This window comes from Lepus europaeus, chromosome 2, assembly GCF_033115175.1.
Source record: "Lepus europaeus isolate LE1 chromosome 2, mLepTim1.pri, whole genome shotgun sequence".
NCBI lineage: Eukaryota > Metazoa > Chordata > Mammalia > Lagomorpha > Leporidae > Lepus > Lepus europaeus.
This window is the reverse complement of record NC_084828.1, coordinates 11,331,744-11,359,596: the sequence shown is the minus strand read 5'-3', so window position 1 is coordinate 11,359,596 and position 27,853 is coordinate 11,331,744. Positions and strand designations below refer to the sequence as shown.

Sequence of the window (27,853 nt, the reverse complement as noted above, 5' to 3'; positions counted from 1 at the left end):
GTTTTTTTTTTTCATCTTAGAGTTGGCATTTATAGATTCCAGGGTTTTGTTTTGCTTTGTTTTTGTTTTTTGAGCGTTTGTCAGATTTTCCTACTTGGTACGTCAAATAATTCGGGGTTATATCCAGGACATGATGAGTTTCATGTTGTGTGTGTTCTGTGCGCTGTTGTGATTCTCCGTTGGACACTGTTGTTGGCTATTATCTGTCCTGGTTACAGTTCCCTCTGCTGTCTGTGGGCGGGGGTTCCAGTTCACTTCATTCAATTCCTTCTGAGTTCAGTTTTCAAAAACCCGTGCTGTGCTGTTTGGGACTGTTCTGCCTGTCCACAGGCAGCTGTGAACCTGAGACCAGTGACGCATCATTCACGGGATTGGCAATCTCCCGCTCTAGCCTTCTCCTCCATGGTTTCCCCCACACTCTGGCCTGTTCACTCCTTGGCCACAAACACTGGATTTCTGTTGGAATTTCACTGCATAGTTCCTTGAATGAGACCCACCCCTGGGGCACAGCTGCTAGAGACGAGAGAACAAAGATGGGGGAAAACTTTTGACTCCCCTCCAAACTCTACCTATTTTCCTTTGCGTCTTACTGTTCTCAGGTAGTTCCATTCCCTTTTTGTGTTTTGTCCATAGATTTTAATTTCAGTAAGTAGAACAGAGAGGGAAGAGTGGGTTTAAAATGCTGTAGCAGAGCTGGAACTTAAAAATCTTGGCTATATGTTATATAATTTGCAATATATATATAGTGGCTTTTTGCAAATTTTTTTTTTGAAATTGTAGGTATATACACAACAAATGTATATAAACAGGAACAAGGGCCAGTGCTGTGGCATAGTAGGTTAAGCCTCTGCCTATGATGCTGACATCCATAAGGATGCCAGTTCTAATCCTAGCTGCTCCACTTCTGATCCAGCTCTCTGCTATGGCCCTGGAAAGCAGTGGAAGACGGCCCATGTGCTTGGGCCCCTGCACCCATGTTGGAGACCTTGAAGAAGCTCCTGGCTTTGGATCAGCCTAGCTCCAGCCATTGCAGCCATTTGGGGAGTGAACCAGCAGATGAAGACCTCCCCATCTCTCTTTCTTAACTCTGCCTCTCAAATAAATAAATAAATCTTGAAAAAAAAAAAAATAAGTAAAAATAGGAACAAGATACCTTAAGCTAGGATGTTATCACTGTGGTTGGTCCAGGTAGGTTAGACCTGAGAAAGCAATAGGATTGGAAGTCTTGAGTTGGTCACTTCCCTCTGCATTACTACTTTTATCTGGGGCTCCCTCAGAGTGGAGCAGAGGGCAGATGTGAATAGCTTCTGTAGAACTGTGGTTAGAAGAAAGGTAAGCAGGAATAGTCCAGCCTCATCCTTAAATCAGAGTTTGGCAGTTGAATTAGTTAAAATGAGCCCAGACTGTACATTTTTCACTTACCCATCAAAGCGATTTAACTTTATTAGATTGATTCTTACTCATATCCAGCTGAGAACATTGGCATGAAAAGAATAGGGCTTTAATTAAGGAAGGGAAGAGAGAAAAGTTTTAGTTTAGCGATATTTGACCCAGGCTGGAGGTAGCAGACTAGTGGGTGGTCACGCAACAGAGCTAAAATGAAAGGGAAATGGCGATGCGTGTGTCATAAGGACCAAGGCACGTTTAGTCTCATGCAGTCCTGGTGGCGTGAAGATTCTGAGGGAGGAGATTCCCACCGAGTGGGGAATTGTTTCCCAAGGTGTGGGGTGCATTGGTGAACAGTGGATACTTTCAGAGCACTACCAGAAACTGTTGATGATTAAATACACTTTGGACCGGAAGAGTTGATGATCCTGATGTCTGGCTGAGAGTCTGCTGTCTTCATAACATAAATTGAGGGGTCCTCAGTCTTTCTTTATGGAAATACCTTGGTAACAGACTTTACTCCTTGAAATCTCACCTCAAAATTATTTTTATTCATATCTTTTTAATGTTTTATCTTTGCATTTCCAGTTCTTTCTGTGGCCTATTAAAAAGATAATTTTGCAGACGTTTAGGGAGGTAGAAAATCCTTCTTTTTCCTCTGTATTTGCCACTTTGTTGCATGGAATTATACATAACAGTTTATAAGCAAAAGTTTTAAAGGAAATAGGAAATCAAAGTTATCTGTGTAGTAAAAAATTAACATGTATATCTGAATTTGGGTTATTATGTACATAAATAGTAAGATAATTAATACTATGAACTTTATCACTGTAATGCAGTGTTAAATCAGAAACGTGATTATTTCATTAAGTGCTAACAAAAAAGCTTTTAAAAAATTTAACAACCATTCCTTAATAAGAATGTTAAGTAAAATAGCAATAGAAGAAAACTGCTGAAACATGTTAAAAACCTGTTTACAAAAATACCACAAATCTACTAAAAGCAGCAAGGATGGCCCAAGTGCTTGGGGCCCTGCACTCACATGGGAGACCAGAAGAAGCTCCTGGCTCCTGGCTTTGAACTACTTGGCTCTGGCCGTGGTGGCCATCTGGAGAGTGAACCAGCAGATGGAAGATCTCTCTTTCTCTGTGTGTGTGTGTGTCCCTGTAACTCTGACTTTCTTTCTTTTTTTTTTTTTTTTTGGACAGGCAGAGTGGACAGTGAGAGAGAGAGACAGAGAGAAAGGTCTTCCTTTACCGTTGGTTCACCCTCCAATGGCCGCCGCGGCCAGCGCACCGCGCTGATCGAAGGCAGGAGCCAGGTGCTTCTCCTGGTCTCCCATGGGGTGCAGGGCCCAAGCACTTGGGCCATCCTCCACTGCCTTCCCGAGCCACAGCAGAGAGCTGGCCTGGAAGAGGGGCAACCGGGACAGAATCCGGCGCCCTGACAGGGACTAGAACCCAGTGTGCCGGCGCCGCAGGCTGAGGATTAGCCTGTTGAGCTATGGCACCAGTCCTGTAACTTTGACTTTCAAATACTTAAAATAGACTAAACAGATTCTTGTTGTCAGTGACTGATCAACTTTCCTCAGTACCTATCATTGTATATTGCACTAAGAAAGTATACAGAGAATGAATTCCTTCATAATTTTATTTTTTAAAAGATTTATTTATGTATTTGAAAGAGTTACAGAGATAGAATGAGAGGCAGAGAGAAAAGGCGAGAGAGACCTTCCATCCGCTGGTTCACTTCCTGAACAGCCACAATGGCCAGGGCCGGGCCAGGTCGAAGCCAGTAGCTTCGTCTGGGTCTCCCATGTGCATGGAGGTGCCCAAGCACTTGGGCCATCTTCCAGTGCTCTCCTGGATGCGTTAGCAGGGAGCTGGATTGGAATGGAGCAGCCATGGCTCAGCTGGCACCCACATGGGATGCCGGTGCTATAGATGGTGGCTTGAAGTGCTGTGCTACAGCACTGCCCCCATTGTAACTTTCATTTGTGAAGTTGTACTCTGGCTGTAGTATCAGTCTTCTGATAATTTAAGACCACATGTTAATGTATTGCTGAGTATACAGAAGTGAAATTTTGATAAACTCAAATGTTGCATTTCTGTTACAGGCGTCGGTTAGCAAGGTAAGAGCAACGGAACCATGGCTCAGTTTCCAACACCTTTTGGTGGTAAGTTTTCAAAAATTTCCTCTCTTTAATGTATTTTAAAACATGATATAATGGTAAATTTTCGATGAAAAAAGTAAAGAATAATATAATCCTTCTGTAGTTCATCATGTAATTTCAATTATTATCGACTTATGGCCAATATTGTTCCCTTTGGATTCTTCAGAAGCAACTCCCAGGCGTAATGTCATTTCCAAAAATATTTTACCTTGCATGTCTAAAAGATGTGTACAGTTCTATAATACTATGATCAGACCTATAACACTTTATACACCACACGTTGCACCTGTAAAATTCTTGATATATTTTGTTCATGTTAAAATTCTCCTGATAGTCTCAGACATATCTTATGGTTTGTTTTTCCAATTGGCATCTACAGAAGCTGCATATATTACAGTTAGTTCCTGTGTCTCCGGGTCTCATTTAGTGAACTCTTCTGCCCATGCCTGTTTTTTCTTTGCAGCATATTTTTGGGGCCATTTCACTTTTGTTTTGTTTATTTATCTGTTTGGTCACTCTGCATAAATTGTGGGTTGTAGGGATTTTTTTTTAACCATCATAGAAAATGGTGAAATGGTGTTCTTTTGTACCTGCCAAGTTTTTTTTTTTTTTTTAAACAAGTGAGCGTGTGCCCTATTTACAGATCATTCTTGGCAGCTGTAATGGAGCTGTTAGGAAGACAGTGAGGAGGCATCCGGCCCTGTCCTGTGACACTGTCTGGCAGGGTTCCTGTGAGCTTCGCAGTCACTAGTTACTCTTTTTTATTTTCTTGTGCTTTTTTCAGTCCCTCTTCTTAGTTACTACGCAATTCTTGGTTTTTTTGTTTCTCCTCTTGTTTATAGTTCCAGCATTCTTTCTGAAGTTGCAGGACTCTGGCCCCAGGACAGAGGTCATCTCTGGCTTGGACACCCCGTGGTCTCTGCAGTCAGACATGGTGCTGGTCACATACAGGGGCTGAGTGGATCCCCGCTTGACCTGCCACTGTCGCAGCAGACCCGGTAGAGAGGGGGCGGCGCCAGGTTTAGACATTCTGCTTTTGTGGGGGGCACTTTCATATTTTGTTATATGTTATATGTTATATGTTCTCACTTTTTTGAAAGGTGCCTGAACTGTTGAAAGCTTTCCACCTATGTAATCTGTAATTATTTTAGTGAATTTGTTTGAGAAGACCAAGAACTAAAATTAGGAAGTTGTCAGTAGTCAAGGGATGCCCAATTAGTCTAAGAGCCAAAACTGAAGAACTAAAATACCATTCTCCTTGATTGAATATTAATTTTTTAAATGGAATATTCATTTAAAAAAAGTTTTAGTGAAGTATAATTTACATTCTGTAAAATTTACTAGTTTTAACATATAAATAATTTTTAGAAAATGAAGAGTAGTGCATCCATCACCACATATTTGAGTATTGGATTTTGAACATTTTTACCACTCTTAAGGGATTTTTCACAGAATAACACATGATTCTAGTTGCAAGGCTAACTTCTTCTTTGTAAGCTTTCTGCCTTTGGCATTTAACACACCTGATAGTAGTTTTAAGTTAACTTAGTCTGTTGCACAGGTTTAAGGGAATACGTTAGTTATTAACGTACTGTATCTCCACATAATCCTAACTATTGGATTATAGGACAAGTTTGTAAAAGAGGAATTTGTGCTTCTTTTTATTTATTTATTTATTTTTTTGTCCTCCTTTACCCTCTAACATTATATGCACACCTTCCAAGGACAAACTGATGTTAATTTGTCAAAGCGTTCATCACATGGAATTTGTAAATTACTATGGAAATAGTGAGAGGGTCACTGAGTGTCTGTCTTTGGATTGCAGGCAGCCTGGACGTGTGGGCCATCACTGTGGAGGAAAGGGCAAAGCATGACCAGCAGTTCCATAGCCTAAAGCCACGATCTGGATTCATTACTGGTAATCAGAGTCACATATTTATATTTTTCCTTATTAGTGCATAGATCACTTTACAAAGCTGAAGTGAGCACACAGGACCACGGGGGACATTTACTTATCTTGCTTTAACAAAGTTCTTTTTAAAAAAGATTTATTTATTTGAAAGGCATAGGTTGCAGAAAAAGAAGAGAGAGAGGGAGAGAGAAAATCTTTCATCTGCTGGTACACTCTCCAAATGGTCTCAATAGCCAGGGTTGGGCCAGACTGAAGTCAGGAGCCAGAAGCTTCATCTGGGTCTCCCATGTGGGTGCAGAGGCCTACCCGGAATGCCGGCGTCGCAGCCAGTGGCTTAACCCATTACCCCACAACGCCGGCCCCAAAGCTTGTTTTCGCAGTTGCTTTTCCTTTAGCCCCTTCACGTCTTGTCTAGGGCGTACCACTGATGGAAATTGGTTTGGATCGAAGGCCACATTCTTTTAGGTAATGGAGGATTAGAGTGTGGCCCTGGAGCTAAAACACTTGCTTAATTCTGATCTTGAACTGGTTTAGAAAACTGTTATCAGATTTTGAGCTTTTTTTTTGTTGTTCGTTTAAAGCATATTATTGCAGTCTCTCTGTTGTTCCTTTTGTACATTTTCTTTTCTGTTATTTGATTACTCTTCAGGAATTCACCTTAAAAATGGTATCTAGATTTCCTGGATAAATGTTTTAAATGTGTTTGTACAGTAGATCTCTTTAACTGGTTCCTTATTCATCATTGATGTGATGCTTTGAGTCATTGTTACTTATTCCCCATAAATATTTCTACCAGTAGTTTCCAAAATTTGGGTGGAGACAGTATGAAGTCTTCCAAGGATTCCTGTAGAGATGCTTTGCTTTAGCTGTTAACATCTTAGTTCATTGCAGATTTGTTCAAGTAAACGCTCTATCCCAGCACATGGTAGACCCCTCTTACAAAGTGTTAATTTCTCAAGTTAAAGCTGATGGATTCATTTCACTGTTGCTTGTAGGCTTACAATTTGACTTTGTCATGTATTGCATTCAGTATTTATAGGATTACCAGCCTCTTATTTTCCTAATAAAAATGAGGATTTCTGTCAGCTGTTGTTATTCCTGAAACATTTTCTATTTAAATTACAGGTGATCAAGCAAGAAACTTTTTTTTTCAATCTGGGTTACCTCAACCTGTTTTAGCACAGATATGGTAAGTTGGAATTTTACATAAGCAGAATGTGAAATAAATATTGTTCAGTTCTATTTACTTGGTAATATGATTTTTTTAATGTTATACAGAAGGAAAACATGTATCTCTGGTCTGAAATACTCTATTTCTTCTTACCAGAGAAATATTGAAAAGTGTCTTTTTGATATAGAAGGGTTTTTTTAAATGACATTTGAATGTCTGAAAAATTAATCTTCTAGTTGCAACATCTAAATGTTGATCTTTTCTCATCAGTTTGTCTTGGCTTCCTCCACATCATCCATACTCTTGTGAATGTTCCACATTTCTTGCTCTTTAAGGGAGTGGCTCTTCATCTGTCATTGATTGAAGGAGAAATCATAAAACAGTAGTTGAGAGTTAGCTGAAGTCAGAAGTCAGCAGAATTGGGAGCAGGCCTCCAGCCTCGTGGTTCACCGGCTGGATTTATCACCTGGCTTTGGTTCCTGATTCCAGCAACCTGTCAGTACATACCCTGGGAGTCTGCAGGCTCAAGTAATTGGGTTCCTGCTTCCCACATGGGAGACCTGGCTTGCATTTCTGACTCAGGTTCCACTCCTGGCCCAGCCCTGGCCATTGCAGGCATTTCAGGGGTGAACCAGTGGGTAAGAGCTTGCTATCTGTATGCCCCTCTTCTCAAAAAACAAAACAGTGCCAGGATTGTGGTAATTTAACATGTAGCAAACACCTAATATTATTGAATTTCTTGACTACCACAAATAGGTGTTCTGTCTTTTGCAGCCACAAGCAAGAAAGAGATTGGGTAAAAGTCAATGGGAAATACAGGTCCGTGACCTCGGGGGGCAGGCTGAATTGTGTTGTCCTGTAAGAAACTGTATTTTCCCACAAAATGCCGTTCTTAGCACTTAGTACTTCATTTTTCCTGGAATTACTCACACCATGGAACAGCTTGCTGTGAGGCAGCAACCTTGCATCTGTACTTCTACACTTGAATTTGAATCCTAGTCAAGCCACTTTCTGTCTCTAATTTGGAAGATATATTTACCCTCTGACCTCAGTTTTCAAATCTAGAAAATGGAAATGCCTATATTTTTATAACGGAGTATTGAGGGAATTAGCAGAAAAACTGTACTCACATGTAAAAAACTGAGTATGACATGTGGCTCTTAAGAGGCCTTCAAGGCTGGCACCACAGCTCAATAGGCTAATCCTCCGCCTTGCGGCGCCGGCACACCGGGTTCTAGTCCCGGTTGGGGCGCCGGGTTCTGTCCCGGTTGCTCCTCTTCCAGGCCAGCTCTCTGCTGTGGCCCGGGAGTGCAGTGGAGGATGGCCCAAGTCCTTGGGTCCTGCACCCACATGGGAGACCAGGAGAAGCACCTGGCTCCTGCCTTCGGATTGGCACTGTGCTCCTGCCTTAGCGGCCATTGGAGGGTGAACCAACAGCAAAGGAAGACCTTTCTCTCTGTCTCTCTCTCTCACTGTCTACTCTGCCTGTCAAAAAAAAAAAAAAAAAAAAAAAAAAAAAAGGTCTTCAAAAGAAAACCCAGAAAAGGAAGTTGTCATCAACATCAGTGGCTGCGTATTCCACATTAGTACAATTTCCAGCTAATTTGCTGTCCCCTTAAATGACTTTAATTTCTGATTTTATGCAAATTAATAAAGATTGACATAGCTGCTATTGTAGTCGAGCATAGTCTACACAGTATAATCCAAGCTTTCCTTCGAATTAAGTGTTGTCATAATGAAAGTCATTGACTGTGTTCTGAAATAGCAAACCTTTCATGGGCTAAATGTGCTGTGTTGCTGTTTGGATGTAACTGAATGGTGCCAGAATCCTGCACTTTTCTTGGATATCTGCTTTATTTTCTTTTTCTTCATTGTCAACATATTGGCTGCCAGACTGTCTCTCTCAACTAGGGAGCTCTTTACTCGGAAACCTTTCTAGTTTTAACTCCCATTCCCTAGCAGAAACATCAGATAGCCAAGTATTTTTGGAATTATTTTAAAAAGGAAGCAGATGGCTCAGAGAGACAGAGCCTGTGAGCCAGAAGTCAGGCACAGGTGAGCGGAGAGGCACTGTCCTGTCAGTGCTTGTTTAAATGCAAGACACTTGGGCTGCACCTGTTGTGGTTGTAAGGCTCTTCTTTTGCTTTGCATCCTGGTGTAAGACAGATTTTACCGGCGCCGCGGCTCAACAGGCTAATCCTCCGCTTTGCGGCGCCGGCACACCGGGTTCTAGTCTCAGTCGGGGCGCCGGATTCTATCCCGGTTGCCCCTCTTCCAGGCCAGCTCTCTGCTGTGGCCCGGGAAGGCAGTGGAGGATGGCCCAAGTCCTTGGGCCCTGCACCCGCATGGGAGACCAGGAGATGCACCTGGCTCCTGCCATCGGATCAGCACGGTGCGCCGGCCGCAGCACACCTACCGCGGCGGCCATTGGAGGGTGAACCAACGGCAAAGGAAGACCTTTCTCTCTGTCTCTCTCTCTCACTGTCCACTCTGCCTGTCAAAAAAAAAAAAAGACAGATTTTACACCATCACCAAGGCCGCTCTCTGGGGACCCTTTTCCCAGGCATCATCATTATTATCTTCCTCTGCTGAATCATGTGCTTTGGTGTTGAATTCTCAGTTCTTGAGGGTTCATTCAAGAAGCAGTTTTTATGATGAATACTCTGCAAGAAAGCCTCATTCCACATTTATTAATTTTAAGATTGTTAGAATTTATTTGAAAGTTACACACACACACACACACACACAGAGAGAGAGAGAGAGAGAGAGAGAGAGAGAGATTTCCATCCTCTGTACTCCCCAAATGGCCACAAGGCTGGACTGGGCCAGGCCAAAGCCAAGAGCTTCTTCTAGGTCTCCCATGTGGGTGGCAGGGGCCCAAGCACTTGGCCTTCTGCTGCTGCTTTCTGAGGCACTTTAGAAGGGAGCTGGATCAGGGCTGGCACTGTGGTATAGTGGGTAAAGCTGCTGCCTGCAGTGCTGGCATCCCATAAGGGATCCGGTTCGAGTCCTGGCTGCTCCACTTCTGATCCTAGGAAAACAGTAGAAGATGGCCAAAGTCCTTGGGCCCCTGCACCCACATGGTCCATCTGGGGAGTGAACCAGTGGATAGAAGATCTCTCTTTCTGCCTCTCTGTAACTCTTCCTTTCAAATAAATAAATAAATCTTTTAAAAAACAGGAAGAAGAAGAAGAAGAAATAGAAGGGAGTTGAATTGTAGTAGAGCAACTAGGACTGGAACTGGCTCTCGGGTGGGATGCTGGTGCTGCTGCAGGCCATGGCTTAACCTGTGCCACAACACTGGCCCCTCACTCCACATTTATTCATACAATGTAGTCATTGAAAAATCTTACTATGGGCTGGTGATTGTAGTGGATGCTGTGGCGACACTAGTGAACCGGACAGACAAAACGTGTGCTTTCATAGTTATAGCCCAGGGAAGGAGAAAGACCCTCAGCAACAGTGGAAAGATCGTCAAGTGGCCATAAGTATCAATGGGAATGTCAAGTAGTAGCCATGTATTTACTTTATTTGTTTGTTTGAAAGGCAGAAATACAGAGAGAGAAGGGGGGAGAGAGATCTTCCATCTGCTGGTTCACTCGCCAAATGGCCAAAACCACCTGGGCTGGGCTGATCTGAAGCCAGGGGCCCATGGCTTCTTCTGGGCCATCCTCTGCGGCCTTCCCGGGCCACAGCAGGGAGCTGGATCAGAAGTGTAGCAGCCAGAACTTGAGCCAGTGCCCATATGGGATGCCGGCACTGCAGGCTGAGGGATGCTTAACCTTGTACAGTATAGCTCCAGTCCCTGTATTTACTTTTTTTTTTAAATTGAAATATTTATTATTTATTTATTTATTTATTTGACAGGCAGAGTTACAGAGAGAGAGAGAGAGAGGTCTTCCATCCACTGGTTCACTCCCCAGTTGGCCGCAACGGCCAGAGCTGAGCCGATCTGAAGCCAGGAGCCAGGAGCTTCCTCTGGGTCTCTCATGCAGGTTCAGGGGCCCAAAAACTTGGGCCATCTTCCACTGCTTTCCCAGGCCATAGAAGAGAGCTGGATCGGAAGTGGAGCAGCAGGGACTTGAACCGTCATCCATATAGGATGCTGTCCCTGCAGGTGGTAGCTTTACCCACTATGCCACAGCACCAGCCCCTGTCTTTTTTTTTTTTTTAAATTATTATTATTATTTTTGACAGGCAGAGTGGACAGTGAGAGAGAGAGAGACAGAGAGAAAGGTCTTCCTTTGCCGTTGGTTCACCCTCCAATGGCCACCGCGGCCGGCGCGCTGCGGCCGGCGCACCGCGCTGATCCAATGGCAGGAGCCAGGTGCTTCTCCTGGTCTCCCATGGGGTGCAGGGCCCTAGCACTTGGGCCATCCTCCACTGCACTCCCTGGCCACAGCAGAGAGCTGGCCTGGAAGAGGGGCAACCGGGACAGAATCCAGTGCCCCGACCGGGACTAGAACCCGGTGTGCCGGCGCCACAAGGCGGAGGATTAGCCTGTTGAGCCATGGCGCCGGCCACCTGTATTTATTTTTTAAGATTAAGATAATTTTAGTTTTCTGAAGTGTCCTTAGCTGCCTGGCTGAAAGCCATTTTTGCTCATTTTTCTTTAATAAAAATTTTACTAACATTAAAGATGATTATTTGGCAATCTTAGCTCAATCAAAAATGTTCTTTATGTTTATTTTTTGACTGACATTTTGCAAAATATATTTGTGATGGCATATTTCACTTCTATTCACAGTTGTTTTCAAGAAATGCCTGTATCTTTTCCCTAAGAAAAGATCTTTGAAATTTAATGAGCCACCAGTTTCTGTTGTGAGGGAATAATTAAGTGTGTATCAGACTAAGATCTCTCTTCCAACTTCCTAGCTCTGTACGCATTCACTTAATAACTACCAGTAGAACTTGACCTCAGATCCAAAATTGTTAGTGGTAACAGTCGCAAAATGAAAGCCTCTTACACTAATTTTGCCTTGTTTTTTCTGATGGGGTCCAGAGCAGGCTCTCTTTTCTTCTCGTCGAGAGAGGAATGAGATTGACTTTGAAGTTTTATTCGGCAGTCCCTATGTTGTTCTGAAGAGAATTTGAGAACTGTTTTTTGGTCTCTCTCTCTCTCTCTCTCTCTCTCTCTCTGTCTCCTACTTTCTATCTTTCTGACTTTGGTTCAGATATATGAGTGGCATGGCCTGAAGTGTATTCTATGTTAGAAACCGTTGTGAAGTTTTGTTCCCCATAGAAAGTATTCCACTAACTAGTTCATAAACCTTTGAACTGTAACCTAGTCAGACTTTAGGGACTCTTTGTCCTTTACATCTGATCTCCAGAGGAGAATACAAGGAACCCCGGATTCTCAGAGGCTGGAGTTAAGTCAGTGTGTGTGATGCCAAATTCTGACAGTGGCCAAACACGATACGTCTTCCTAGAAATGGTCTTACTAACAAGGAACTGGAAGGAACCTGGCAAACATACTTTTTGGCAACTGAAGTGCTTAAAATTGTTTCAGCTTTGCCCTGGTTTGGAGAGGGCGGGGCAAGACAAGAGCCAGAAATGTACTGGAGAGAAAACGAAGTTGGATGAAGGCTGTGGAATCCCAGGCATTTGGGCCTCCGCAATGGAGAAATGAGGGGAAGCGAGGGAGCCCCACCTAGAAGTGGGCCCATGAGAGGGAAGAAGTGGGCAGAGACAGCAGGGCCAGTGTTGGAATTGTGTGGGGGTCTAGGTTGGGGCCCAGGCTGGAGGCAGGGCAAGCAGCCCTATGGCTGTACACTCCTAGGACACGTCTAAGCTCCTGTCAGGAGGGTCTTTGGGTCCCAATAGGCTCTATTTACCAGTCTCAATTATCCCTTTTTTTTTTTTTAATATTTATTTTATTTATTTGAAAGATAGAGTTACACAGAGAGGCAGAGACAGGAGAGGTCTTCCATCCGCTGGTTCACTCCCCAGATGGCCGCAACAGCCAGAGCTGCGCCGATCTGAAGCCAGGAGCCAGGAGCTTCTTCCAGGTCTCCCATGTGGGTGCAGGGGCCCAAGGACTTGGGCCATCTTCTGCTTTCCCAGGCCATAGCAGAGAGCTGGATCGGAAGAGGAGCAGCCAGGAGTAGAACTGGCGCCCATATGGGATGCTGGCGCTTCAGGCCAGGGCTTGAACCCACTGCGCTACGGCACTAGCCGCATACCCCTTCCTTTAGATCACATTCTGCATGGCCCTGCATTGCGGCTCAGTGGGTTAAGCCGCTGTGACACCAGCATCCCTTGGCAGAATGCTGGTTTGAGTCTTGCTGCTCTGCTTCTGATCTAGCTCCCTGCTAATGCGCCTGGGAATGCAGTGGAGGATGGCCCAAGTACTTGCTGGTGTCAACATGGGAGTCCCAGACGGAGTTTCAGGCTCCTGGATTCAGTCTGTCCCTGACCTGGCTGTTGCAGCCATTTAGGAAGTGGACCAGTGGGCAAAGAATGAATCAGTCTCTCTCTGCCGTTCTAATGAAGCAAAACAAACAAAAGATTCCATTTCAAAAATAGCAGCTGGAATAGTTTTCTAAAAGTAAATCCATCTAAAACTCTCCATTGAAAATAAAATCCAAAGTAATTACCAAGGCTGCAAGTCCTGATAGGATCTGGGTTTTGCTTTTTACACTCTCATTTGTATCACTCTTTTTTTTTTTTTTTAATTTTTTGACAGGCAGAGTGGACAGTGAGAGAGAGACAGAGAGAAAGGTCTTCCTTTTGCCGTTGGTTCACCCTCCAATGGCCGCCGCGGTAGCACGCTGCGGCCGGCGCACCGCGCTGATCACTCTTGATTTCTGCATTCCTGCTATGCTGATCTTAATATGCTCAGAACGGGCCAGTTTTCTCCTTGCCTCAGGGTCCTGCCCTTGGTATTCACTGTCACTATTGTGTGGTTCCTTACCTGTGAGGCTTCACATGTCGCTGGCTCAGAGGGTTCCTCTATCTACCCACTCCACTCTTTCTTTTCTTTCTTATTACCTTAATGGCACCCATCACCTCATTTCTATTCTGATTTCTTCTCTCATTGAGTGTCTGCACCAAAATGTAAACCCTGTGAAAGTGGGAAGCTTTTCACAATTGTAACTCCTGCTCCTAGGTAGTGGCTACACCTTCATGGGTGTCCCTCCTCCCTCCCCTGAGTGATTGATTGGTGAATGAATAAATGAATGGCTACGCTATATTAGTCTGCACTATTGCCTGGCTTTACCTCCAACCTGGTGGGCACCATCCAGGAGATGAGCAGCTGTGAGAAGGCCTCGTGGGTGAGGCTGGCTCCTAAAGAAACAGGCAGGCTTCAGCTGGGCCAACAGGAGCCTGGCCTCCACCTTATTCCTACAACGAGCACAAAGTAGTTTCACTACACTCATAGTCACTACTCACAACTCTATTAAGGAGACTGAAAGCTTACTTTGTACTTCTTTGGTTTATACACTACAGACATGAAGTTCTATGTTAAGAAAGTTACTTGGATTAGTCCCCTCCCCTCCCCTGCTTTGTGCATATGCTCCTTATTTAAAATGCTGTCGGGTTTATTTAAGTTTTTATTCAATTTGGATTTCTCCCCATGTGTTATGGACTTAGTTTTAGGTTCTGAAGATGTAAGGTAGTAACAAAGTTCTTAAAGCCAAACTATAAAAACAAAGTGCAGCCCACAGCTCCTCCCCATTGCCTTTGTCCCTTCATCTCTGTTCTCGCCTATTTGGTTTGTTTCTTGTCATTCTTAATTTCTTTATTGTTGTGGGGAAAACTGGTACATAGTGCGTAGTATGCATTGTTTAAGAAGATTTATTTATATATTTTAAAAGTAGAGGGAGGTAGAGATGTTCCATCCCTGCTTGTTCACTCTCCAAATGGCTGTAATGTCTGGGGCTGGGCCAGGCCAAACCCAGAACCCTGGAAATCATTCTGGTCTCCCACATGGGTGCAGGGGCCCAAGCACTCGGGCCATTTTGCTTTCCCTGCGCATTAACAGGGAGCTGGATACAAACTGGAGCAACTGGGATTTGAACTGGCCTTCATATGGGCAGCGGATTAACTTGCGCCACAACTCTGTATGTTTTTTTTTATTTTTTATTTTTTATTTTTTATTTATTTTTGACAGGCAGAGTGGACAGTAGAGGGAGACAGAGAGAAAGGTCTTCCTTTTGCCGTTGGTTCACCCTCCAATGGCCGCCGCGGTAGCGCGCTGCGGCCGGCGCACCGCGCTGATCCGATGGCAGGAGCCAGGTGCTTCTCCTGGTCTCCCATGGGGTGCAGGGCCCAAGGACTTGGGCCATCCTCCACTGCACTCCCTGGCCACAGCAGAGAGCTGGCCTGGAAGAGGGGCAACCGGGACAGGATCGGTGCCCCAACCGGGACTAGAACCCGGTGTGCCGGCGCCGCAAGGCGGAGGATTAGCCTAGTGAGCCGCGGCGCCGGCCTAACTCTGTATGTTTTTATATTACTTATTCTTCCTGCTTACATCACAGGTAACGTCCCATAGATACTTCTTTGTTCTTGCTTGTCTCACTTAACAGCATATCCTGGAAATCCATGGAGATCTCTCTCATTTCCTTTTTATAGTTACATAGTGCTCATTGTGGAGGATGGACCACAGGGTATTCAGCCTGCCTCCCGTGTTCATGCATTTAGATTCCTTCTATTATGTTGCAATTAGGAAGAGTGCAGCGACCAATGAGCTTATGCATATGTATATTTATGTTTTTGGAGCCGTGTCTTCAGTTATTACCCAGGGTAAACTCCTAGGTGTCCAATTGCCCAGTCCAAGGACAAAGGCGGACACAGTTGCCCACTGTTATGAGTGCATCATCTTTCACACCAACAGTGTATGTAAGAGTGGTAACTCTGTGGCCTATTTGTTCAAATCAAACAAAAAGCCTTGGCTTCTTATCCAGCACACCTCAGCTCCCCTCTTATCTCAACCCTTCCTGTTGTTATATATAGCTTACAGTATCAGGCTAAATATTATCTGTAAGATCATTTTGTTTGAAGAGTCTTATGGAGGAATTGTTTGAGTTAGCCTGTTTTTAGCACATACTTTTACTTCGCAATTTTTGTGGATTTAGTTTCGGTATTTTCAGATTTAGTTAGTTTTTTGGGGGTTCTATGAAATAAAGAGAACTGGAGAAATAACTATTAATGGATGACAGAACTGAAATTGTTTTTGCAGAGAAGTCTTTAGAAGTAGAAGCCAACTCTATCCCAGCATGTTGGGCATGTATAAGTAGAGAGCTAAACTTTGTAGGATTAACTACTGTATTCCCCCAGATTCCTTTGAGTTTTCTGTTTCCAAGGAGTCCAACTGTTAGATTTTTTAACTGAGAACAGTTTTTGAGAACTACAAAGTTCTTAAGTAAATGTTGGGATTATGATGGGGGATTTTAAGTTAAGCCCTAGAATCAGAGGGTTACATGTTTATTCTTGCTCATTTTTACAAACACTAAATTGTTCTGATTAAATCCTTACCAGAAAGTCTCTTCTCCCCATTGCCACTCATTGTTCTTTACTGGGTAGTTCTAGTTCTTACAATACCTTTTGGGACACTGACGTGGGGAATAAGGTGGGGGCATCTGTCTGATGGATCAATTCCTTATTTACTATTCAAGTTGATGTTGACTAATGGGAACTTTCGTCTCCATGAAAACTATTTGAAATAATTGAATGACTTTTAAAAAATACTTATTGGCATTTGGTGTAGCCATTAAGGCAATTGTGTGGACACCTACATATCACAGCACCTAGGTTTGAGTTCTGATTCTAACATCCTGCTAATGCAAACCCTGAGAAGCAGTGGTGATAACTCAAGTAATTGGGTCTTTGCCACACACTTTAGACCCCTGGATTGAGTTCCTGGTGCCCAGGCCCCACAGTTGTGGGCATTTGAGGAGTGAAGTGGTACATGGGAGCTTTTTCTGTCTCTGAAAGTTGGGGGGATAGGAGCTTTAGAAGGTTAGTAGCATGTATGGTATAACACGCGTGTAGCATGCCATGTCACATCCCGTCATTGACTTATGGAGCTCTGTAGAGGATTTAACGCAATCTAACCATGTATCTAGAAATAATACTGTGTTTCTGAACCCTTTTTTTGGTAATAGCTTTATTGCAACATAATTCAAGTAGTAAAATTCATCTTTCTGAAGTGCATAATTCATTGGTTTGCAGTATATTTAAAGTGGTGCAACCATCACCACTATCTGATTTTAGAACATTTTCATCACTCCAAAAAGAAACTCTCTGTTGATGCCTAAAGTACAAATCCTCACACTGGGACTGAAAACTGCCTGATGTATCATATAAGTAAGTAGTAGCAGAGTAAAAAAAATAGGAGGATTTTATATTTATTTAAAACTTTGCCAGGAATTCAAGTTTTGTTTTATTCTCCCCAAGGGAAAAGGAGCTAATTACTTGTTCTGTGTCAGTGGGAGTGGTGGTTTGGGAGAAGTTCTTTTACGGTCATAGCTGTTCTGAGTCCATGCTGTTGGTTTGCAGGGCACTAGCTGACATGAATAATGATGGAAGGATGGATCAAGTGGAGTTTTCCATAGCTATGAAACTTATCAAACTGAAGCTGCAAGGCTATCAGCTCCCCTCTGCACTTCCCCCTGTCATGAAACAGCAGCCAGTTGCGATTTCTAGTGCACCAGCATTTGGTAAGTCTGAAAATGCATTGGCTCCTGTATTTCATACTGTATTTCCAAAATAAAATGTTTCCCTTTTTCCCCTTCTTAGTTTATAGCATTACAAAGTAATAATTCTGTGGGAAAAATGATGGCAGGAAGGCAGTGCTGAAGGGAAGGGGGCTGTTCACAGTCGCGCCCTGGGATGAACATCATAGAAATGAAGGCACAAGTGCAGTTTGTCAGGGGGAAGGGGCAAACGTGTCGTCTCCTGCTGCTGCTACTTCTGTTTTTCTTGCTTTTCACATTAAACCTTCGTATTGATACATTTTGTTTTGGTTTTCTGTTTTCATAATGACAGGTGCATAAACAATTCTGTTGGATTAGGGTATCTAGAAGTATCTTTTAATTGACAACATGAAGGTATTTGAGCACATTAAGTTCTTTCTTAGAACAAAATGGAATAGAAAAAATAAACATTCTCGTCTCAATTAAAAATAATTGTATTATTATCTCATCTAGATAGTTTTCTTAAAGATTAATTGGTAATTACATAGTTACTGTTTGAGATCATCAGTTGCTCTGATTTCTTCTCTGTTCTCACCTTAAACTTTAACTCTGGGTTGACTTGGAGATTATAGTAATCAGGTTGAACATCTGGTTCATGGGAGGTTTTTCAACAGTTGAAACAAAAGACAAAACTTAAAGATAGAGACCCTTTCCTGTCTTCGTCCTGGTGTATCTGATGGTAGGTGATACAATGAAGTGTATTTGGGAGGAGAAAAAGAATAGTAATTCCTGTTGTGTGTGATAACGTTAATGCTAAGCTAAGCTAAGATGCTCTTGTTTTACTTAACTAGATTTGCTATTAAAAGCAGACTAGGTATTGCCTTTCTTGAGGTCAGCCACAAAGCTGTTTTTATAAGGACAAAGGTTGAATTTTGGAGAGTTTTTAGGCAGTGGTCTGGAAGAAGAAGGAAAACCCGGGCAGGAGCACAGGCAAAGAAGATGCCTTGTCTCATCCCTGGTGTGGTCGCAGTACTTACTCATCTAGTTAACCAGGTTCCTGGGGGTGGAAGTCACTCCAAATCCCAGAAGGCGCCTTTAGTCTGGTCAAGCACCATGTGTTACAATTCAAAGTGGAGGAAAGGTCAGGTGACCAGAGCATCTCACTTCCTCTTTTCTCTCAAGCGCTGGGGTCAGTAATTCTTCCTATAGCATTCAGTTTGTTTTCTCTTACTCCGTTCTGCTGTAAGCAGCTCAGCTGTGGAGCTACTGCTGGTTCATTTTCGGGAAGGAATGGCCCAGCTGCTGGGAGGATTTTACAATCACCTAGGTAACTGGTCACTGCTACTGTGGAACCTACTCGAATTTCTGGCTGGACACCGAGCCAGGCAGCCCAGAACTGTCCACCCAGGCTTCTGCCTACCTTTTCTCGCCTTGTTCTCCTTGTACAGGTATTTTTAATAAATTGTTTTTTTTTAAGAGGATAGACCATGAGGAAATATCAGGACATGGGAGAAGTGAAAAGTTCACAGTTCTGATCAAGGTACCCCAAGTTTATGCACAGATAGTATTCTGATCAAGGTACCCCAAGTTTATGCACAGATAGTATTCTGATCAAGGTACCCCAAGTTTATGCACAGACAGTACTCTGATCAAGGTACCCCAAGTTTATGCACAGACAGTATTTATAGTTTCACCTCTTCGCTCAACCTGGGGTCTTCCAGTTCCCTGAGAACAGATCATTTCTATTAAAAATCGTCTGACCACACCTGCGCTGTCCCTTAGATTTTTTGTGCCTTCACATACATTTTGAGTCCAACAATAACCCTAACCTTATGCAGAAATTGATAGCCCTGTTGTATATGAGAGAACAATTTGCATAAGACTGTGTTTCTAAAATGGAGGTAGAACTTGTCCCACCCCACCGTTTTCCTAAAGGCTGTCGATTTTCACAGTACCTTCTCCCTCCCCACCTTAAGCACCCCCAACCCAGCCAGGTGACAGAGGTTTATGCAGATGTCAGCTCTGTAGAATCAAGGCTGACTGGTATGTAAGCGATCGTTCTCTTCGATTCCCCTGTGTTATGGAAAAGAAAAATGGGGTACACGGATACTCTGGCTGCAGGGCACCCAGCTGTATTCTGGGCAATTCTCTGAGCATGCCTGATACCTTATTCCCTCAGTGTGTCTTCCCACAGCACAATTCTTTAACTCTGGACCTAATTAATTCAGAGGAGTTTGTCTTTCTATTGCTTGGCTTGTGTTTTGTGAGCGTACCTGAGCTCATTGGATGAAGTAATTTTTAAACCCCTACTGTGTGTCCTATTGCTAGGACATGGAGGAAAGCCAGCCCTCTGGGCTCCTGTAGCTATGGAGCTTATTTTCACCTTGGGAGAGGTGAGCACATAAGTAAATAATTTCAGATAATTATTAAATTGCATCCAGTTCATTGACCCAAGGTGATAGGACAGGGAGACCGGTGGGCCTTTGTGGCCAGGGAAGACTTCTGTAGGGACCTGACTTTTGAGCCGACTTAGGCGATGAGAGCCCCGTGAATCCCTAACAGAGACATTTTCTGGACAAAAGGACCTGGAGACCCAGAGACCCAGAGCTGAGGCAAAAACCAGGTTGGTATCTGTAGGTATCTGAGAAACAAACAGGAAAACATCATCAGCCAAAAGGTCAGGGGTAAGGCAGAAGCCAAAAGATTGGGAGTTCTTAGAGGGTTTTTTCCTAAGTGCAGTTGAAAGCTAAAGTGTTTTTAAAAAGCAGAGGCGTGATCTGGCTGATAGATCCCTGTTATCTGAAGACTGGAGAGGAGGAAGACCGGGTGGAGTCCTGGGTTTGAGTTGGGAGGCTTTTGCTGTGCGCAAGAGGAAATGGTGATGTAGATCAGGGTGGTGGCAGTCATGGTAGTGGACAGCTTAGAACCTTCATTTTTGGAGGAAGACTTTGCAGTGAGTTTGCAATAAGAAGTAAAGAAAGAGTATTGAGGTGTTTTTGGCCTCGATGGCGAGAGGGATGGTGCAACCTTCTGCTGAGATGGGGGTAACAGGAAGAGAAGTGGTTTGGGGGCAGGGAAGGGATTGAAGTGTTTGCTGCTAGGGTGGCCTGGATGTTGAGCAAGGGTGGGATCCAGAGATGGGATCCGTCAGCTCTGAGAGTATGGGTGGCATTCGAAAACTCTGGACTGAATTAGAGATCTTAGGTGGAAAGTGAGGCAGAAGACCAAGCCTCGCTGTGATTTGACCTTGAAGGTCTGGTGAAAAACAAAGGAGCCAGAAACTGAGATTGACAGGATTGAAATGGGAGAAGGCTGGTATCTAAGTGACCAAGAAACGGTGTTTCAAGGAGACAGTGCTCCATTGTCTGAGTTGCTCCTGAGAGAATGAGGAAGAATGGGGCGGAGAGGTGATGAATGGGTTGGACATGAGGAGCTTGGGCAAGACCCGGGCTAGCAGTTCCCAAAGCCTGATGGGAGGCCTGGGATAGGAGAGAGGGTGTATAACCTGAAGCGACAGCTGGAGCAGCACGTCAGCCTGGTACCTCTGAATTTCTGTAGAGAAGGAGTAAATTCATGACATAGGATAGACAGGAGAATTTTAGGACCAAGCTTGGAAAAGGTGATGGCATCTGAAATACAGCCTTGGGTAGATGTGTTTATTTAGAGAATCATTTCTTCAGAAAATGCAGTCAGTTGAGAAAGGATGGTAGTCTCTGCAGTGCCTATTTACAGACCGAGTGGATCACTTAAAATGGAAAAGAAATTATGATATAAGGGAAGTTTTTAACAAACCTAGAAGCTTATTTTTACCTCTTTGGTAATTAAGCAGCTCTGTGTGTGTGTGTGTGTGCCTTAAGTTGTTGATTGGATTTGGATAGTCTTTTTGGGGTGCTAATTCATTGAGGTATTTTAAAGCCTTCATTCTCAGTATCTTTTAGAAGTAAGTTTCCTTTCAAGATTATGGGTCTGTAGTACAGATAAGGTAAGAATTTTAAAGGTTAACTGACTTGCTCAATACAGTAGCCTATTGTCAAGCTTTCGAAAATCTGAATGATGGCTTATGTAAGTGTTTAGTGGTTTTTAGTTGTTTGAGTAGACTGCCATTTTTATTTACGCTGACACCATGATTTGGAGTATAATTTAATGTAGTCATTGGATAATCTTTTATATAATTTTGGGATTTTAAAACTAACAGGGTCAACCTCATACATATTGATATGTGTTAATATAGAGGATTAATCTGAACTAAATGAAATGCAGGTAATGTGCTTGATAGCTTATATTCATATAATTGTAAGGCAGTCATTTATTATTTTTAAAATTAACTAATTTGAGGGATACCTTTTATCTACTGGCTAACTCCCTGAATGCCTGCACCAGGAGGCAGGAGGTCAGTGCAGGTCTCCCACGTGGGTGGCAGGAACCCACACACTTTGGCCACCTACTGGAGGCAGGAGCAAGAGGCTGGTACCAAACCCAGGTACTCCAGCGTGGGATGCGGGCATTCTAACCTGTGTCTTAACTGCTAGGTCAAATGCCTGCCCCTGGCCTAGTTGTTCAGATGACTATAATTAATGCATTTCTACCTACTGAAACCCATGTTAGAATTTTTCTTCTCTGTTAGATTTTCAGTATCCTTAAACATTGTTGTTACTGTTTTTCAAAATGAAGTCTTTATTTATTTATTTATTTTTTGACAGGCAGAGTGGATAGTGAGAGAGAGAGACAGAGAGAAAGGTCTTCCTTTTGCCGTTGGTTCACCCTCCAATGGCCGCTGCGGTAGGCACGCTGCGGCCGGCGCACTGCGCTGATCCGATGGCAGGAGCCAGGTGCTTCTCCTGGTCTCCCGTGGGGTGCAGGGCCCAAGCACTTGGGCCATCCTCCACTGCACTCCCTGGCCATAGCAGAGAGCTGGCCTGGAAGAGGGGCAACCGGGACAGGATCGGTGCCCAGACCGGGACTAGAACCTGGTGTGCCGGCGCCGCAAGGCGGAGGATTAGCCTATTGAGCCGCGGCGCCAGCCAAAATGAAGTCTTTTTTTTTCTCATTATATAAGTAATAGATATCAGTCGTAAATTTGAAGCAGTGAAGAATTTGAAGGTTTGAAGAAGTGAAAACTACTATTAATCCTCTATCCACGGACAGCCGTTCTGTGTAACAATACTGTTCCAAAAACTGCGTAGAAGTCATCTGTGCCCTCAGTAAAAAGAAGTGCAGATAGAACAGAAGTGTGTGAATCTAACAGTGCAGGTAGAAGAAGGAAGAAACTGTCTGATGTGCTTGAGAACAGGAGAGCCCAAAAATAACTGGCAGGATTCACTGGGATGCTCAACCAGTTAGCTGACAGCCGCAACTGAAACGGGGCGAGGTTCTGCTCTCTGCAGTGCCGGGTGAGCAAAAGGGGCCCAGCCAGACGAGACCTGAAAGTTCACAAGAGGCGCAGCCCCATGAACTCTCCACCTGCACCCACACGGAGAAGTGACTGGGAGTGGAATCGAAGTTGAGCGGCCCAAGAACACAAAGACAAATACAAAGGCGAGAGAAAGTCCAGACACGGGGGGGAGGAGGGCGAAGACCGGAAATCCCAGGAAGTCAGGCTCACATAAAAATAATCAAGAGAAAGCATCCAGCAAGGTCAAATCCCACACACAGTTATTATTAGAAAAAAGAACACACAGACAAATAACACCCTTATGGACAATTAAAGCATGACGCTCACTCACTGTTTCAAAATAAGCCAAAAGATATTATGAATTTGGTGCAAAGCTTGAAAGATCAGCATAAATCAAAAATTTTAAATGTCAGAAATAAGGAACTCAAGAAGGAATACGAAACTTTTAAAAAATCATTTTAGAAATGAAAGACTCAACTAGAAGAAACCTAAGAGGTACTGTCTGGGAGCAGCATTGTGGCGTAGCGGGTAAAGCCGCTGCCTACAGTTCTGCATCCCATATGGGTGCCAGTTGCTTGTCCCAGCTGCTACACTTCTCATCCAGTTCCCTACTAATGGCCTGGGAAAACCAGTGGTGCTTGGGCTTCTGCCATCCACCTGGGGAACCTGGATGAAGCTTCTGGCTCTGTTGCAGCAATCTGGGAAGTGAATCAGCAAATGGATGATCTATTTAACTGTCTCTCTCTCTCTCTCTCCGCCTCTCTCTTTTTCTCTGCCTCTCCTTCGCTGTCACTGGCATTCAATAAATAAATATTTTTATAAAAAAGAGATACTGTCTGAAGAGAAATAAAAGACAAAATAGAAATTTTAAAAATTAAGCACCAGTAGAAAAATAAATACACAAAGGTCTTGATAAACTGACAAATGCCCAAAGCAAAGAAGATTGAATATATTGTTAGTAGGAGTCCTTGAAGATGAAAACCAAATCAAGGGAATAGAAGAAATGATAAAAATAAATTCAAGATGTTTGTCAACATGAAAGACTAGAACCTATGATTGAAAGAGAATATATAGGCCGGCGCCGCGGCTCAATAGGCTAATCCTCCACCTTGCAGCACCGGCATACTGGGTTCTAGTCCCAGTCGGGGCGCCGGATTCTGTCCCGGTTGCCCCTCTTCCAGGCCAGCTCTCTGCTATGGCCAGGGAGTGCAGTGGAGGATGGCCCAAGTCCTTGGGCCCTGCACCTGCATAGGAGACCAGGAGAAGCACCTGGCTCCTGGCTTCGATCAGTGCGGTGCGCCGACCACAGCGCGCTGGCTGTGGCAGCCATTGGAGGGTGAACCAACGGCAAAGGAAGACCTTTCTTCTGTCTCTCTCTCTCATTGTCCACTCTGCCTGTCAAAAAAAAAAAAAAAAAAAAGAGAGAGAGAGAGAGAGAATATATATAGTGAGGCCAGTGCTGTAGGGTAGCAGGTTAAAGCCCTGGCCTGTCCCATATGGACACCGGTTCTAGTCCCGGCTGCTCCTCTTCCCATCCAGCTCTCTGCTATGGCTTGGGAGAGCAGTAGAAGATGGCCAAGTCCTTGGGCCCCTGTGCCCACGTGGGAGACCCGGAAGCAGCTCCTGGCTTCTGGCTTCGGATCGGCACAGCTCTGGCCAATGCAGCCATCTTGGGAGTGAACCAACGGATGGAAAACCTCTCTTTCTCTGTCTCTACCTCTCTCTGTAACTGTCATTCCAATAAATAAAATAAATACTTAGAGAGAGAGAGAGAATATAGTGTGCCAGAGAATATTGACCTGGAAAGACCAACACTAAGCCTTAGTCTAGTGAAAAAGAACTTACTGGAGCAAAAGGAAAAAGAAAGCACATGACTTAAAAGGCAAAGAAAATGACTTAGCCTCAGATTTTTTTTTTTTTTTTTTGTCTCCTGGTGGTGCTTTATACAAAAATAAAATGGAGTAACATACTTAGGATTCTCACAGAAAGAATGAGCCAAGGATTTTGTGTCTAGAAAAACTGATTTGCAAGTGGAAAGAGTGTTGACAAACTTAACAATTTGTAAGGACTTGGGGAGCATTGACATGAGTGCTTCTGGAGGAGTATTGTAGACAATAAGCTCCGCCTTTATCATCTGTTCATCCATTTCCTAGTTGTGTCCACTGGAAAGGCCTGGAAGCTGAGCAGCTTCAGTAGCAGTGAGCACCCATAGTGCCCGTATTCTGGACTTGAAATATAATTTCTTGGCCGGCGCCGTGGCTTAACAGGCTAATCCTCCGCCTTGCAGCGCCAGCACACCGGGTTCTAGTCCCGGTTGGGGCGCCGGAGTCTATCCCGGTTGCCCCTCTTCCAGGCCAGCTCTCTGCTATGGCCCGGGAAGGCAGTGGAGGATGGCCCAAGTCCTTGGGCCCTGCACCCGCATGGGAGACCAGGAGAAGCACCTGGCTCCTGGCTTCGGATCAGCGAGATGCGCCGGCCGCAGCGGCCATTGGAGGGTGAACCAACGGCAAAAAGGAAGACCTTTCTCTGTCTTTCTCTCTCTCTCACTATCCACTCTGCCTGTTTCTAAAAAAAAAAAAAAAAAATTAAAAAAAAAAGAAATATAATTTCTCACTAAAAAAAAAAAAAACAGTGTTTCTTGGAGAAATAGCAGATTCTAGGTCTTGAATATGACATGTGTGTCATGTACTTGGAATGGTTCATCTTGTAATATTAGCGAGGTTGTCACAGGCCAACCAAGCAGGCTCATATTGACCAAAGATAGATTAAACTTTAATTATGATTAATAAGTGCTATGATTAGAATTCAGTAAATATATTTAAGCCTCTGAATAATGAGATATTTAAAAAGAATAATTCATTTTAGAAGAATCATAGATAATTAAATTCATTATCTTGCAAACAGGAAAAGAGGATGAATCAAGCATTTATCATGCTTTTCCTGTATTATTAACTGTAGAACTGAATAACCAACTAATGTATTCTTCTTAGAAGTACCTCTGGCCGGCGCTGCGGCTCAATAGGCTAATCTTGCGCCTTACAGCACTGGCACACCGGGTTCTAGTCCCGGTCGGGGCACCGCATTCTGTCCCGGTTGCCCTTCTTCCAGGCCAGCTCTCTGCTGTGGCCTGGGAGTGCAGTGGAGGATGGCCTAAGTCCTTGGGCTCTGCACCTGCATGGGAGACCAGGAGAAGCACCTGGCTCCTGGCTTCAGATCAGCGCGACGTTCTGACCACAGCACGCCACTCGCGGCAGCCATTGGAGGGTGAACCAACGGCAAAGGAAGACCTTTCTGTCTCTCTCTCTCACTGTCCACTCTGCCTGTCAAAAAATAAAAAATAAATTAAAAAAATAAATAAAAAAAGAAGTACCTCTTCTTTAAAAAAAAAAAAAGATTTATTTACTTATTTGAAGGGCAGAGGCAGAGCGAGAGGTATTCCATCTGCTGGTTCATTCCCCAAATGGCTGCAATACCTGGAGTCTCGCTGATTCAAAGCCAAGAGCCAGGAGCTTTTTCTGGGTCTCTCACGTGGGTGCAGGGGCCCAAGGACTTGGGCCATCTTCTACTGCTTTCCCAGGCCATAGCAGAGAGCTGGATCAGAAGTTGGGCAGTCAGAACTTGACCTGGCGCCCATACAGGATGCCAGCATTGTAGGATTCGGCTTTACCTGCTCCACCACAGTGCCAGCCCCTAGAAGTATCTCTTTATCCTTATTACAAGTACCTTTTGAGGCTGGCGCTGTGGTGTAGTGAGTAAAGCCACCTCTTGCTGTGCCAGAAACCCATATTTGTGCTGGTTCAAATCCCAGCTGCTCCACTTGCGATCCAGCTCTCTACTATGGCCTGGGAGAATAGTAGAAGATGGCCCAAGTTCTTGGGCCCCATGCACCCATGCGGGAGACCTGGAGGAAGCTCTGGCTTCTGGCTTCAGATCAGCTCAGCTCTGGCCATTTTGGCCAATTTGGGAATGAACCAGCAGCTGGAAGACCTGTCTCTCCTTCTCTCTCTGTGTAACTCTGAGTTTCAAATAAAGAAAGAAAGAAGTACCTCTTTGTACATTTCCCAGTGCATAAATGCTTAAGACAAGATAGGATTGTGACATCACTATTTTACAACTCCTTATGAATCAATAAAAATAGGTATTGATCATCAGTGATTGCCAAGATCATGAAAAGACAGCTACATATTATGTACTTCCTGTAGTCTTGACAAATAGGTCTAACTTGGGTCTAATTTAGTCTTTGGATCTGGCTCCCTTTTGCAGAAAATACAGAGAATAAAAGAAAATTTTGAAGGCCGGCGCTGTGGCTCAACAGGCTAATCCTCCACCTTGCGGCGCTGGCACACCGGGTTCTAGTCTCGGTTGGGGCACTGGATTCTATCCCGGTTGCCCCTCTTCCAGGCCAGCTCTCTGCTATGGCCCGGGAAGGCAGTGGAGGATGGCCCAAGTCCTTGGGCCCTACACCGGCTTGGGAGACCAGGAGAAGCACCTGGCTCCTGGCTTCAGATCAGCGCGATGCGCCGGCCGCAGCTGCCACTGGAGGGTGAACCAACAGCAAAAAGGAAGACCTTTCTCTCTGTCTCTCTCTCTCTCTCACTATCCACTCTGCCTGTCCAAAAAAAAAAAAAAAAAGGAAAATTTTGAACTATACTGTGAGAAAGTGATCAGTACAATCCAGACTGGAAAACCCTATAGATTTCACATGTCCTGCATCTTTCAACAGATGAACTACAAAGAAAAAGGGTTGCAGGGCCTCAGAGTCAATGAAATCTAAAAGGCATTTCAGCATTGGGATTTTTTTTTTTTTTTATCATGATTGAATGAGATCAGCAAATCTTCCTTCAAGGGTAATTAGACTGGCAAAATTGACAAAACAATCGTTTCAGTGCTCTGAAAATCAACCAAATGCATCTAACTACCTAAGAGTCATTTATGCTTGAAAAGCCTCTAAGATTTCAGTGGGAACAGTGGGAACAGAAGTCTGTGGCATTCTTTCCTAGGCTTGTTCCTTTCTCCCTACCCCTCAGCATGGTGAACATAGAGGTTCTGCCACGGTCGGAGCAGGTTGTGGGTAACCACAGCCTTGATATTGGTAGATAATTGCCTTGGAGGTAAGCACCTGTTCACAGCAGCTTTTGTTACAGGAAGTGAAGATTTTCACAGCCAATGGCAGATAAATCCA

The 27,853-nt window shown here is 44.0% G+C and overlaps 1 protein-coding gene across 5 annotated transcripts in view; it reads left to right on the top strand.

Moving 5' to 3' along the window:
• Positions 1 to 27,853, top strand: part of ITSN1 (intersectin 1) — a 222,842-nt gene that overhangs the window by 55,999 nt on the left and 138,990 nt on the right. For all 5 annotated transcript variants that reach the window (XM_062205735.1, XM_062205709.1, XM_062205701.1 and 2 more), the window contains 4 exons: positions 3,503 to 3,562; positions 5,385 to 5,477; positions 6,597 to 6,660; positions 17,143 to 17,303. In XM_062205735.1, coding sequence (XP_062061719.1) covers positions 3,535 to 3,562; positions 5,385 to 5,477; positions 6,597 to 6,660; positions 17,143 to 17,303 — 346 coding nt within the window. In that variant the 5' untranslated portion in view covers positions 3,503 to 3,534. The remainder of the gene's footprint in view (positions 1 to 3,502; positions 3,563 to 5,384; positions 5,478 to 6,596; positions 6,661 to 17,142; positions 17,304 to 27,853) is intronic.